This window comes from Hipposideros armiger, unplaced genomic scaffold (genome assembly GCF_001890085.2).
Source record: "Hipposideros armiger isolate ML-2016 unplaced genomic scaffold, ASM189008v1 scaffold_69, whole genome shotgun sequence".
Classification (NCBI taxonomy): Eukaryota; Metazoa; Chordata; class Mammalia; order Chiroptera; family Hipposideridae; genus Hipposideros; species Hipposideros armiger.
The window spans coordinates 2,037,345-2,052,294 of record NW_017731419.1 but is presented as its reverse complement, the minus strand read 5'-3'; the positions used below and the strand labels follow the sequence as shown (position 1 = coordinate 2,052,294).

Here is a 14,950-nt window from a genome sequence, read left to right as displayed (position 1 = left end):
CAGGCCCAGGAAGGAGAAGGATGGGAGTGGGAAGGGATGAAGAGGGGTCCCTGCCAGCCAACCCCCAGGACACAGGGTTTGGGGCCCTGGCTTGCAATCTGTGGACTCCCAGTTGAGGCTGACCTGGCAGACAGTCAGTGCCAGGAGATTTTGTCAGTGCCAGTACCCTGTCGTTTTTCTTGCACGGCTGTTCCCCAGAGACCACATTGCAGTTCGGCCAGTTGCTCAGGAGGCCTTGAATCAGGGCAAAGGAGCTGCTCCCTTGGCAGTCTCCAGATGGACAGGCAGCCTGTGCAGTCCTGGCTCGGGGCTGTCACATCCATTCCTCCCGTCCTTTGCTCTGCCATGGGTCACAGGGGCTCGGTTCCTGTGGGCTGCAGAGGTTTCTCTGACAGCCGAGAGCCTCTCCACCCTGGCTGGGGTTATGTCTCCTTTGGGGCCCCAGGTCCTGCTGCTCAGTGGCTCCCAGCCGGGTCTGACAATATCACCTCCTCCCTGTGTCCCTCCAGCCTAGTGGGGGAAGTGGCCTGTCTCCTGGCAGCTTCTCAGCCCTTGCACCTCTGTGTAGCCAGGTCCCTCTGGCTCACAGCTGGACTCAGGGTGGATTCACTCAGTCTGGTTGGACCCTGATCGACACAGGGTCACTGTCCTCCCAGGGGCAGGTCTGCCCAATGCCCCGATGGGCGGCAGAGCGGGAATTGGTGCTGGAGCCAATGTGGTCAGTGAGACAAAGACGATCTTTGGTATCTGACAGAAGCAGGTTCAAATCTTAGTGCCGCCATGAGGGCTCTGTGTCCTGGGCCGGTGACTCCAGGCTCCATGCTCTTTTCTGCGATTGGAGAAGGTGATGGCAGCCCTGTCTTCTAAGCACCTGTTTCTGAGCAGGTGGCCGATTACTCCCCACGGCATTCTGGGGAAGAGAAGCTCCGCAGAGGTTCCCCCACCCCCGCCCGCTGCTCAGCCCTAGGGGAGGCCCCACTGCCTCTCTCTGCTGCCTCCTGTGTGACCACGACCTACCTCTCAGACCAGGAATGTCCAGGACTGAAGGGGTGACTTGTAGACAGGTGCCCGCACCACGTGGGCTGTCCATCAATGCAGCAATGTTAGCACCCTTCTCGTCCCTGGCTGGCTTTTTTGTTTAAGTCTATGTTATGTTTTCTAGCACCTTTCTGTCTGCCACACACTTTTTATGACATTTCTGCCTCCTCCGTTCATCCTGAGTCTCCCCTGTGACTCTAATTAAGCTCTGCCCTTTTGAGGTGATGGCTGAGACCTAGAGCTCAGATTCTAAAAGCTTCTCAGCTTCCCCCAAAGTACACCCTCACAGTCCGTTTCCAGGGAGGCCGTGTCCCCAGCCATGTCCGTGGGTCTTGCCCGCCTCCTGTGGACGTGTCAGTCTCACAGGCTGATGGCTTTTGACCCAGGTTTCATCTGAGCACGCGCTCTGTTTTGATTCTGCTCCATTATCTGCCCGACCCCACTTTGTTGGCCTTAAGGGAAAAAAAATCATTTCTCTTCCCGCTGTCATTTAACCACGCAAACTATCTAACCGTCGCATCGTGAGACCAACGCCAGCCTGAAGCGGAGAGGGCTGCTGCTTCTAGCCCAGCGCTGGCTGGTTCCTCGGCGACAGCCCAGAGACAGCCTGCAGCGCCAGCCTCCTGCCACCCGTAGCCCGACCCAGGGCTGCTTCATGGACTTGGAAATGGAAACAGCTTTTTTTAACCCCTGAGCACATTGTTTTCTTTTTGCCAAAAATACAGTTTCATTTTTTTTTTTTAATCAATCCAAGAGGGACAAACAAACTCGCTCAAGATGAGAATTCTCCCCTCCCACCCAGAGAGCTGTACTGGCGGTATTGGTTCCCACAGCCTGTCCCGTGGTCCTTGGCCTGCAGCTACCCGTCTCTGCACTGACCTTCCAGCCTCTGCCCACCCCCTTGTGAGGGCTCGCTACCTACCCCGGCCAGGGTGACCTGCCTGAAGTTCAGAAATAGTCCTGTCACCTCTACCTGAATCCTTGCTGCTCCCAATTGCCCCCAGCGACCAGCCCAGCCTTCTGGACGCAGCTCCTCAGGCTCTGATCTGGCCTTTGCCCCCCACCCCAGCTTCCTCTGCTGCCTCCCCCATGCTCCCATCCTCCAACCTCACCATCCCCCACTGTGCCACCAGCCCATCCCCTGCCCTCGGTCCCCAACACCTCCTTTGTGGCACTGTGGCCACTGTGCTCGCCCTGTTTCAAAGCTTACATTGACCCCTCATGGGACATGATCAGAGCCCCCACCCGGTTCCTCTCATTCTCAGCGCCTGGCACGCAGTGCTATTGAGATGCACAAATGCCTTAGTCTGGATGCAGGTTCCTAAGGAAAGAAAACCTGACATCTGACACCTGAGGCATTGGGGGTAAAAAGGAGCCGCTTTCAAATAGCACGGAGTGTGTTCTAGGCACTGGGTGGGAGGCATGTTTTATTAAATACAATGCTATCCTCAGGCTAGGGTCTGAATGTTTGTGTCCCCCCCCAAAATTCCCATAATGGATTCTTAACCCCACCATGGTGTTAGGAGGTGGTGTTAGGAGGTGGGGCCTGTGGGAGGTGATCAGGTCATGAGGTGGAGCCCTCACGGATGAGATTCGTGCTCTCATAGAAAAGACCCCACAGGGCTTCCTAGCCCCTCCCCACAGTAAGAAGTCCACCACCTGGAAGCGGGCCCTCACCTGACCATGCTGACACCTTGATCTCAGACCTCCAGCCTCCAAAACTGTGAGAAGTAAATTCTGCTGTTTATAAGCCACTGTTTGTGTTCCTTTGTTATAGGAGCCAGAACAGAATATGACACCCAATTTCCAGAGGAGGCGATAGAAACCCAGAGGTTCAGTGACTGGCCAGATGGCACACAGCTAGTAAATGGTGGGGCCAAGACTGCTACCAGGACCAATTCTAGATCCTTCTGGCTTCAACACCTGCCCTTTCCCAAGGCACATGCCCGTGGGTCACTTGGCCGGCTAGCTTTGCCTGCTGGCCACTGTGGTTTCCTGCAGCAGCTGGCCGTAGCCTTGGACTATCTAAGAAGCAGGGGTGGCAAACAAGCCTATAGTGCATATTCAGCTAGCAGTGTGTTTTGGTGCAGCCAGTGAATATAGAATGGCTCTTACATCTGTAAAGGGTTGTCAGCTCAAAGAAGAATATGCAACAGAGACTGTAAGTGGCCTGCACTATCTAAATACATTTACTATCTGCGTCTTTACAAAAAAAGTGCAGACCCCCTCCATCACTGATGTAAAAGGTCCCCTGGGCCATCTCCCTTGGAGGGCAGCTTGGTAGTGGGGGCCACGATGCTGGAAGTGGTGCTCTGAGCTGGCTGAGGAGGGGCTCTCTGGGGATAGAAGGGAGTCAGAGCCAAGACCAAGCTGACAGGCTGAGGTTGGAGGTGAGTCCCCAGGCCCAGTTCAGCGCCGGCCTTGGCCTGGCTCACAGCTCCTGGGTAACATGGAACCTCTCAACCCATAACCTTGGAGATCCCTCAGAGACCCCCTGCTCAACACTCACAGCGTACAGGTGGGGAAACTGAGGCCCAGAAAGGCAACGGCACTTGCTCAGCGTAAATGTACAGGCTCCAAGTCCAGGGCTCCTTCTGCGACTTGCCCTGTCTCCTTTCGGAAGGCCCCCCTGCCCTGCTCAGCCCAGTACTGAGCATTGTTTCCTTGGCTCATTTGTCCCTTTAGTCCACATTATTGAAGGGCTGATTACTTGGCTCACGAGCACTGGGTGCAGAGGGCATAAGGCACCCACCGCCCTGCTCCCAGGCAAGAGGGGAGATAGATCACCAGGGACAGAAAAGTGTGCTCGGTGGTCACAGGTGCTCTGGAGCTCCTCGTTGGATGGAGCACGCTTCTCTCAGAGGGCACAGAGGTCAGGCACGCTCTTGGCTGTGCCAGTGAGGAGGCTGCATGCTACGTAAGAGCTGCGTGTGCGCTGTGGGCTCGGTTGTGAGGAGCACGAGGAGATGCAAAGCTGGAAACTGTCACACGGGGGGCTTGGGGCCAGGCGGCTGACCATGCTGCAACAGATCTTTTAAGTAGGGCAGTGCCAGCTGGATTTGTGGTTTAGAAAGCCCCGTCTGGCTGCCGCCTGGAGGAGGAAAGGGAAGAGGGCCAGAAGCTGATTGGAATTCACTGAGGACCAAGTTCCTTCTTTCATCAGAGAAGGTGCTGGCTGTCCTCCCTGTGAGGGAGGGTCTGGCACCGCCTGGCTCGCCTGGCTCACCTGGCCACTGTGATCATCTGTCTCCCTGAGGCCTCTGCCTCCGCCCAGGGCTCCTACAAAGGGAACTCAACGAGGCTCTCTAGTGAGTTTCAGGGAGGGACGCTTGGGAGGACCGCCTTCCTGGGCTTTAAATCAATCGTGGATGGATGTTTCATGAGCTGCTCATTTGGTTTGACGTTCAACTTTTAAAGGTGTGAAACAAAACGGCTCCTTTGGCTCCTTTCCACTGGCTGTTAGGAGGCTGAGCTGGATTCCTCCTCGGTGAGTGGACTGACAGGGAGCTACTACAGATAAAACTTAGGGGCTCATGAACTTGGCTAGGAAACTAACAACATCCTTATTGCTACTCACCTTTAACTGATAGCAATTCCTTCAAAGATGCAAAAGACAAAACCAAAACAAGGCTCACTCTGGTATTAACAGTGCCTGCGTCACATGTTTTTATGTTCCGTTGCAGTTGTAGATATCTTGAAATAATATTTATGCCCATCACTATTTCAAAGTTACGGTAGTTATTATACCCCTTGTTAGGTCTTGTGATTTAAGGTATTACTGAAGAAGTGTGTGTGTATGTGTGTGTGTGTGTGTGTCTCATGAATTAGGTTTTCAGTATTTTGATAACTATGTTATAATACGATTGGTTTCCTCTGTAATTCTTTGCATTTTAGTCTTGGCAGTTCAAGCCTTTATTCTGAGAAGGGATCCCATTCTGCTCAGCTCAGACCCCTCCCTCCGGCTTGCAGCTCATCCACCTGCAGCCCACACTCAAGTTCAAGGTGCACTTTCTCTCCTGGGAGCCTCTTCAGGTGGGGTGGTGCCTGTGCACTGGCTGTTAACTCGTGTGGTGTGCCAGGTCTGGCTAGGAGTGTGTGTGCTTACGTCCTGTGTGTTGCGTTGAAGATGAAGGAAACGGTTTGGCAGAACAGGACAAGAGGCCGTGGCCTCTTGAATTCTGCCTGCAACCTTCCAAGCCCATGCGGTTAGTTAGGTGCCTCAGCTGAGGCTGATCCGTGGGTCTGAGGCCCCCCCAAGCCCTGTTCCCCCGTGGACCCCTTATGCTCCATCTGATGTACCTTGGGGTCTCCAAAGCACCCACCTCACAGGCCCTGGGCATTTCTACCCGCAAGGGTTGTCCAAAGCCTAGCTGCCTTTTGGTAACTAGAGTGCCCCCACCTTTGTGTCATCTGAAACTCTGGGAGCCTAGTTTCGCCTCTCCCAGATCTTGTTTTATAAAAATAAAAGCGGAGCTTTTGGAAGCCAATCAAGTCACACACTAGACAAGAGATTAAAGCCACAATGAACCAATTTAAACGCCTGCACATTCTAATGTGCCTTTCAAACGAAGATTCAAAGACTGGGAGTGGCTGCGGGGAACATATTAAATTGTTAGAAAAAAAAATCAAAACAGCTCTGAAAGGGAAACAACGTTGAGAGGCTGAGCTCCAAACGGCGGGTGGCCCAGGTCCCAGAGCGAAGCCCACTCTGGGTCAGCGGGTCCCCGTCACTGCTGGTGTCCTTCCACACAGGCCTGATGGCCTGCCTTGTGCAGTCTGATGGCAGGACCTGCCCAGTGCAGGGCCGGGGAAGATGCCCAGACTCCCAGTCAACCCTTGTTCAACAACCAACGGATGATTGAGAAGAGAGGGCCAACTCACAATTCAGCCAATGTTAAGAGTCTTTTTTTTTTTTTAAGGAATGATTTTCTTTTCTGGGAAATTCACAAAGTACCTAAGAGGAAACAGAAGGAAATAGAAAAACTTTCAGTTGTGTTTCCACCAACCACAGACAATCATCCTTAACCAAGGGGCCTCCCAGGACACCGTGCCAGGGAAAGAGAAGGCTGAGTCACATGGGATGTGGCATGGGTTCTTCTGCCCACAGCCCCTCACTCCAGCTCAGTCACGTGGGCACTGTAATGGCAAGAATTCCCAACCTTTATCTACAAGCATAGATTTTGGTGGTTGTTTTGTTTTGCTTTTATTAGTTATAGAATTATGACTACTAAATATACGACTGTCTCATTTTTTGGCATTATTATATCTGAAGAATTCTCCATCGCAAATTCTTTGTAAGCATACCTTTTGTTGGCTGTGTAATAGTCTGAAATGTAAGTGTACCGCACGTGACTTAACTAACTCCCTATTATTGGGCATGTGGGTTATTTCTAGTTTTGTTTTGTTTTGCCATTTGAGCTCACGCCGTGGTTGGTTTGGGATGCATTAAACTTTATACCAACTCCGGGCTATTTCAATGACGTCTGTGAAGGGCTTACTCTGTGCAAGGCATCATGGGAGATTGGAGGATAAGCTAGGTACAATCCTTCACAGAAGATGCAGATATAAATAACTTTAATCCAAAGTAGGTTAGAGTTGCCATAAGCAGACAGCAAGAACTGGCATACAGAAGAGTTTTGCTGGGCTTGGTGGGGTTTTGAGAAAGTTGCATGAGAAAATCTAAGACTTTGCATCCACAGCTGGAAGGTAAGGGTGAGGAGGGAATGCACAGTTAGCAGAGGGCTTGGTTAAGCCGGGAAGACCTACCCCGGCAGGCAGGTGTCGCCTAAGGCGGGCAATACAAGTCGGTCTTATCTCAAGTGCTGAGGCAGGTGATTGTCGGCAGCTGCCAGGAGTAGGAGGTGTGTGACTCAGTGGTAGCAGTGTCTGCCATGGACCCCAGTTGGTGGAGAAGTAGTGACAGGACACCTGGCTAACGTGGCTGTCCCCAGCATGGGATGTTAATTTCAGGCGCGTTTCAGGGGCTGGTGTCAGCTTGGCCAGTGCCAAAAATTTTGTTTCTTAGGTCGATTCATTCAGATCAAGATACATTCCCTGTCACCGACATCTCAGACTGTCTGTCTTGTAGGGCCCTCTTTCCCGGAGGCCCCAGCCCAAAGAGACAGAAGGGAGGTGTCCATGGGCCCCAAGGTCGGGTGAGAGGGGAGCTGAGAGGCCAGAGAGCATCTTGGCCAACCTGGCCCTGGCCCGCTGTCCCTGCTCTGCCACAGGACAGCCCAGGCCTGTTCCCGTCCCTGCCTGTTTCCAGTCCTTTGGCACTTTGACAAACACCGTCACCCCTGGCTGTGTCGCCCAAGTCAGAGCCCCAGGAGGGGTGTGGGTGGTGGGGTGTGGGCCAGTCCCCAGTGGCAGTCCCCCCACCCTCGCCGCCCCGTCAGCCTGCCCACGGCCTCTCCGCAGCCCCTGGCATTCCCTCCCACCTGCCTGATCTCACGTGCTCCTGCCTTCAGCCCTCGCAGGTGCGATGACTCAGCAGCCCCAGGAGGGCTTCGACAGGAGCGTGGAGGACGCCCGGGCGTGGATGAAGGCCGTGCAGGAGCGGCTGCAGATCAACGACAACACCCAGGGGCCCCGGGCCGCCCTGGAGGCCAGGCTGTGGGAGACCGAGGTATGCAGAAGCCGAGGCCGCGACAGCCCCGCGGCCTTGGCCGTGTCGCTCCTTCTCAGCCCTCGGGCTTCCCCCTTTTTAAAGGCCAGCTTTCTTCAACCCCAAATGGGTTGGATTTCCTGGGCCATTTTGTTGAAGTTGAAATTTTGCCGGAGTTCCAGAAGGTTAAGTTGGCCCCCGAGGTTGGCTCCTCTGCAATCTTCCAGCGAAAACCTTAACTCTGGGGTTTGGGACAACCCTTGGTAGGTAAGGTCCAGAGCCCAACCCCTGGCGCTTCTGTCCCGGCGGGGCACCATGCAGCCAGGTGAGCCCCCAACCCAGCTGGCCCAGGCCTGGCTTTCCGCCCCACTTCCCCGCTTCCCTGTAGCTCAGGTCCCTGCCAGGTCTGGGTTGGCCCAGGTCGGCCTTCAGGGGGATGGGGAGGGGGGCTATATCCAGTGAAGAATGACCCCTTTGGTTTCTCCAGGGTGGGGTTCCAGCTTTACCCCCAGCCTGGCACAAAGTAGGCTCCGTCTACATGAAGCTACACTGACCGAAAGTGCTGGTGCCCAGAGCCTGGACCTGCACCATGGTGCCCCCGTCTGAGGGCACCTGCTCCAGGCCTGAGGCAAGGGGAAAGAGCAGTGGACTAAGAGTCAGAGACCTGAGTTACAGTCTCCATGTGGTGCTAGTGCTGTGTGACTTCAGCCAAGTCTCTGCCCCTCTCTGGGCCTCAGTTTCCCATCTGTAAGCCAAACAGTTGACATACACATCTCTTGGGTCATCTCTTGGGAATATCCATTGGGATGTCCCACAATTCTAATTTGTCACCTAACAATGGTTGCTTTATAGGGGAGGCTTATCTCCTTCTGCACAAGCTGATCCCTGACAAAGATAGAAGCTGACCCTACACCCTGTCCCCTGTGTGTCTTCTTTTTTTGTGCTGTCTTATCGATTTTGTGCACTTTATTGAAAATATGCAATGTTCTTTTTGGAAGTGGACAGTCAAAATTAAGAATTTGCATCACCCTTCCAGGGCCCATGGTTTAAGCTTCACCAAAGCATTATGAGAGAGGAGCTATTGTGTGCATTTAACAATTGGGGAAACTGAGTCTTGGAGGGGGCATGTGATGTTTTCTGGTTGAAAGGTCTCAGGGTGGACATTCCCTCCTGGAACTGAGGTCTCTGGCTCCTCATCCGATGAGCTTTCTGCTTCTCTACAGTGTCGTGTGCTTCTCAGGAGACCCTGTGCCTGGCAGGGTTGGAGTGGGGTGCTCTGTTTTCTCAGACACTGTTTAATTGAACAGCTCCCTGGACTAGAGAGAGAACAGGCTTTGAGTCTGGACATCCTGGGTTTCAAATCCCAGCTCTGCTTCTTGCTGGTTGTGTGACTCCCTGCAAGTCGCCTGATCCTACTGGGCCTCAGTTTACTCCCCACCTAGAATGGGGTGATGCTAATTAGTATGGAATGTTGATGAGAGGGGGGCCAGGGACACAGAGGGCGCTCAGTGAGAGTTGGCATTGTTGCTGAATGAATGTTAGTGTAGGAGAAAGCCCTGTGCAACCTGTAAAGCTTGATGTAAATAACCTGAGTTGGCAGTGACAATGACACCCTTTCTAGTCCCATCCCGCTATGCCCTCCCCAATTTACCGCCAGTGTTTTGGGTATTGCCTACCTCCCCACTTGCCCTCAGAATCGTCCTTCTCAGTCCTTCATTGGCTGGACCCCGATGGACCTGAAACCCTCCACTCTGAGTCAGGTTGCCACCAGCCTCCCCCATGCCAGGCCTCGAACCAGGGCCTCAGGACGGCGGGTGACCGCGCCCTGGTCCCTGCCCTCAGGCTGCTCCCGCCCAGCCCTAGGCCATACAACTTAATTACAGACATCCCTGCCCCTCCACGGTAGGTGCAGGGAGGCCTACATCTCCCAGCGTGAAAGGTCACCCCATCCCCGCCCTGCCCTTTATAACAACCATGAACGATGGATGCTTGGTGTGCTGGTTAGAGCCCTGCCCAAGTGACCGTCACAGCAGAAAGGAGGGGGTGACCGCTCTCGAGTGATCTGGTCAGAGGCTTCCCAGTTGGATGATGAAGCGAGTGGGGAACCCAGGACGTAGAAGAGCCCTGAGGAGGTCACATTCCCCAGCCTAGTCCTCGGGGGTCAAGAGAGGCCTCTGGGGACAAGCAACTTAGCTGCTGAGGCTTAAATGAGGAGGAGTTAGCCAAGTAGGGGGCTGCAGGGGTGAGGGTGGGAGGAGGGGGCTCCAGGCAGAGGGAATGTGTAAGAAAGGCACTGGAGGTGGGAACTCTTGGGGCACATGCTGGGGGCCCCAACAAGGTTGGTATTGGGGCAGCACCAACTGTCGGGCAGAATCAGGGGACGAGGCCAGAGAGGCGGGTAGGGGTCAGAGCACGACAGCCTGGGACACCGGGCCATGGAGCTTGGACCTCTTCTCTGTAACAGCAGATGGGGGACTGGACATTCGGAAGGTCAGAGACGGCTGGGACAGGACAGGCCTAGAGGTGGGAGAGGAGTGGGCAGCCCAGAGCCCCTTCCCTCCTTGTCAGACTTGGCCTTTGTCCTCGTCATCATTGTTATTGTCACCAGTGGGCATTTATCAAATGATTACTCTGCCCGGGTCACTGGGAGAGGGGAATTGACGTTCATTCAACACTCATTATGTGCTCAAGGCTGCATGGTCAGCTTTCCTGTTTCATTTCACAAAAGCTGTGTGCATGTGGTTTTATTGTCCTCACTTTTCAATACTGAAATCGATTCCTAAACACGGTGATGGGCCAAAATCCAAAGAATTAGGCAAGTCGGGGCTTGAACCCAGGGCTGAGTTCAGAGCCTCACTGGCCACCCTCGTGTGGGGTCCTGGGCCGTGGAGGCGGGTGAGACACGCCCTATTCTCAGGTTCGTGGCGTAACCGGGGACAGATGTGCACATAATCCAGCAGCCACACACAACCGTGTGTGAGGAGAATCCCTAACATGGGTTTCAGGATCTTATTCTCCGCCCCTAAAACCTTCCGTGGCTCCTCATTGCCCACCTAACACCAAACTTCACTTGGCACCGGAAATCCTCCACTATCTGCACAGCCCCGTTTTCCAGGCTCGGCACCCACTCCCCACATCCTCCCAAGCACACACCCCCTCCTGTTAGCAGAAACCCCCTAGATTTCCTATCACTAAGCCTTTCCCACGCTGTTGCCTCTCCTTGGAAAGCCTTTCTGTTTGGGTCTGAGTGTTCCTGTGAAATAAGGCGCTCCCTTGCCCATGAGCCTCTCCTGTCCCCACCCCCGACCCCAGCCCCAGCTCGTGTTGTTCTCTGTCTGGGAACACCACCATCCTGCATGTGTACTCTCTGTCTTAGGGTATTAATCCCTTTGGACCTTGTACGCTTTGCTGGCAGGTCATTACCCCTGTTGGTGGGTCTGGCTTAAGCGAGGCAAGGGTGGTCCTGAGGAAGACCTATTGGCAAGGCCAGGGTAAGCAGGCCCTGGAATCTGGGGGAGCGCATCAATCAGATGAGCCCCCAGGAACTTGACCTGGAGCCTCGGAGAGGGGAGCCGTGTCCTGGGTGCTCTACCAGTGTGCTCTCCCATGGGGCTCAGGCACGCTCATTTTCCATGTGCTATGACATTTCAAAACCAATTTTGCAATAAGGAAACATTTCACTTCTCCCATCTGGTAAAAGGGAGCAGCTAAAGCCTTTTCCACCTCCCCAGTCCGGGGACCTCCCCCTGGGGTCCGGGTCTCCCTTGTGGTCCTTCCACCAGCTCAGAGACACGTCCCCAGTGCCTGCTTGCTAGCGTGCCCAGGATGTGAGTTCTGATCCAGCATTGATGCTTAGTAGCTCTGGCTGGGAGCAGATCCTATACCCTCCCGTAACCTCATTTTTCATCTGTAAAACGGGGGAACAACGCCTTCGCCCCTTGTATGTCAAGGCTCAAGGAAACTCATGGAGGTAGAAGGCACCCGTGGAGGAACACTGGAGAGAGTACGCTCCTGGGAGGCAGGACTCACAGAGGCTGAGAGCCTGGGTCCAGGGCCGCAGGCCCGGGTTCGAATCCCCACTATGGCTGTGACAACTCGGGAGCGTGTCCCCGAGCCCCCACAGCTTCAGCTGGCTCCGGGGGAAGGTGAGAGTTGCCACCTTGCAGGAGGGAGGGAAGAAGGATTGAGGCGAAGAATTTACTGGTGTGCTTGGCACAGCGCAGGGCACGCTGGCAGAGCCGGCCCTGGGGAGGAGGTTGTTTCTTGTGGTTTGGACATACAGGGATACAGGCCTGCCTCTGTGCCTGCCCACGCCCACGCCTCTGGAGCTGGGCTCCTGGGTCCTAGCGTCTTGTCTCTGCATCCTCTGGTTCCCAGCCTCCTTGGCCCTGCACAGGAGCCTGGCCTCATCTCCTAACCAGCCTCCTAACCAGCTTCCAGGCCCCTCTGGTCAGGGGCGCGCTAGCATTTCCTGGGGCTTGGCTTCTAAAAGCTGGGTGCACTGTCTGCAAACATGCTGTGATTCACCTTTTCTCAAACCCCCCTCTCAAATGTCGGCACACCACGAAAGCTCGGAGCCAGTGCCACCTACTCACGAAGCCCTCTTAGATGTCCCCACCTCCCTCCTTGGAGCTCCGATAATACTTTGCGGCCTCATGGGTCTTTCATAGTCATCTGTGCTCTCGTCTGCAGACCCCACCACAGACTGCAAGCGCTGGGCCATGTTTGTGCATCCTGAACCCCAGGGCCCAGAACGGGATCTAGCATAGTACCCAGCATGGTACCCAGCACAGCGCCCACCTGGTCTCGGCTGTGTTGAGGGACCGCCCTGGCTGACCCCATTCCTTCTGCTTTTCTGGCTTTCTTCTTCTCCCTGAGGTTTTCCCTCCGTCTAGCCCCACCCGACTGTCGCCCTCACGGGCTCCTTCACATCAGAATCGTATTGTAGCTGCAGTTCAAATATCCTCCCAGCTGGCTAGTGTCCCTTGGCAAGCACTCCTGGCCTGCGTCCTGACTGGTGACAGGCTATAAACGAGCCTCACACCAGCCAAAGGGTGCAGTCATCAGGGCAGCGAGGAAGGGTGGACTCTGCTTCTCAAAACTTGACTGCCAGCCCAGCCACGGCCTCTGGCCCCCTGAGCCCAGGCCCACAGCACACCTCCCACTGGTTGGCATTTCTGCAGATGTTCCTGCTTCTGGCCAGGGGTTCTGCCTGCCTTTGGGACTGGCCAGCTCTTCTCTCTTTGGCTACACTCCCTCCCCTGCCAAGGGCAGTGGTCTCGGGTCTCTCATGTCTCTTAGTCCAGCCTGTGCTTCCCTGACCGGGAATCAGGAGGCCAAGTCCAGAGGCCTGGAGGAGGTCACACAATTGGGATGCCTGGCTTTGAGATTGAACTTTGCAGAAGCTGTTGGCTCCCTTGGTTTATGCAGCTCGATCCCGTCCAAGCTTAAATTGGGCAGCAGAACAGGGGCTCTCTGCTCCTGAGTGGTGTGAAATGTTCCGGCCAGGGGGTGGGTCATCTTTCTCATCCAGAACATTCCATGGCCCTCAGATCTTTAGTCCACACTGGTCACTATGGTACTTTCGTCATCCACAGTGCCGCTGGCTGCTGAGGGAGACTTGGGGTCTGTGCTACAGCTGTGACCCTTGGGGGCCCTGCCACACCCTGCTGCCGGGCCTGGCCCCGAAATCCAAACAAAACCTCTTCTCTGTTGGGGAACCTCCCTGCTCTTCACTCTGCCTGCTCCCCGCCTCCCCTCACAGCACACAGGCTGTCTGCGGGAGGCACTTGTTCAGTGTCACTCTTTGATAAGATCAGTAGGAGGGAAGTCCTTTGTAATCATCCATGAAGTTAACCACTCTCACATGAAGTAACAAAAGGGCTTGGGGCCGTTGCCGATTTGCACATGTTGGGGGAGAGTCTACATAATTGCAAGACAGTTTACAAGCGACATTCCCTTATGTTGATGTTTTAATTAATAGTATTTCTAAAAATTAATATTATGACCCTATGAAGCAGAGAAAGCAAAGATTGTTATCACCATCTCAGGGTAAGAAAGGAAGGCCCAGAGTGGTCAGATGACCTGCTCAGGGTCTCACAGCTGTCAGTGGGACAGTTTTTGACATGGCGGAGGCCCCTCCCCCACCCACAGAGGAGGGTCAGAAACAGCCCGCCCACTGGGACCTCAGTCTGTGAAACTGACTGCCAGCCCCTCGACCCTCTCACCTCCCCCAACACACACACACACGCACGCACGCGCGCACACACACATACATACCACACACACACACACACACACACACACACAGGCTGGGAAGAGAGCTTGAGCTTTAGGCGAATGCTATGCTGTCAGTAAATACAGATCAGATGCTAAGTAAACTGATAACAGTGAACAATTCATGCTTGGGTGTAGTGTGGACAGGTATGTCTGATGGTCTTTTGCATCTGACACTGCTCACTATAACCCTGGAGGCATAACCGTTATCTTCCCTGCTTCCTAGGCCTGGGGAGTTTAAATACCAGGACAGGTAGTAGGGAGTAGCCCTGGGGTTGAAATCCAGTCTTGCTTTTACAACAGAGACCCAGCTGTCATTGTCAAAGAACTGGAATAATCACAGTTAATAATGACAATAGCCAACGTGAATCAGAGACCTATTATTTGCTAGACACTGTGTATTGTCTTGGTCCTCCAAGAAGCCAAAGACAAAATGAGATTAAATGTGCATGATATTTATTAGGGAAACACCCATGAGAGAAAATGCCCCAGCGAGGCTGGGAGGGAGGCGGTCCCTCCAACATAGGTCTGACCCTGCGTCCAAGTGGGTAGGTGTGTCTTGCACAGCCCTGTGGTTCTAAGGGAGTTTGGCAAGGCCGTGGGGCACCCTGGACCAGTCCCCCATCATTGGAGCCTGCTGTCTCTTAGGAACAGGCCTGCCTCAGTGTTCCTGCTCAGTCACTGGTGGGGGCAGCTGAGGGGGCGAGGTCTTGGTGCAAACTGCAAACTCAGAGGTAATTCTGGGGTCTCACCTGGGCCCTGGGTCAAGCCTGCTCCCTGTATAGACCTGAGAAGGAGGCCTCACACCATGACATACACTCTATGTGCATTTTCTTTTTTGTTTATTTATTTTTATATTTTTAAAGATTTTATTGGGGAATTGGGGGAGGGGAACAGACAAGTTGCTGTCCTTTTGTTCTTCAGTCTAGTTGTGGAGGACGTCGCTTTACTGGCCCATGTTGGTATTATCATTGCGCTCTTCCTGGGTGAGGTAGTCGCTCGCTGGCCATTGGACGGCTGCTCACGGCG

At 54.2% G+C, this 14,950-nt stretch overlaps 1 protein-coding gene across 2 annotated transcripts in view; it reads left to right on the top strand.

Moving 5' to 3' along the window:
* SYNE3 (spectrin repeat containing nuclear envelope family member 3) overlaps positions 1-14,950 on the top strand; it is a 92,115-nt gene that overhangs the window by 33,376 nt on the left and 43,789 nt on the right. Inside the window, exons 1-2 of one of the 2 annotated variants that reach the window (XM_019642489.1) lie at positions 6,652-6,744; positions 7,509-7,666. In XM_019642489.1, coding sequence (XP_019498034.1) covers positions 6,708-6,744; positions 7,509-7,666 — 195 coding nt within the window. In that variant the 5' untranslated portion in view covers positions 6,652-6,707. Of the gene's footprint in view, positions 1-6,651; positions 6,745-7,508; positions 7,667-14,950 lie in introns of those variants that run through there. The other variant, XM_019642490.1, reaches the window with a different exon arrangement.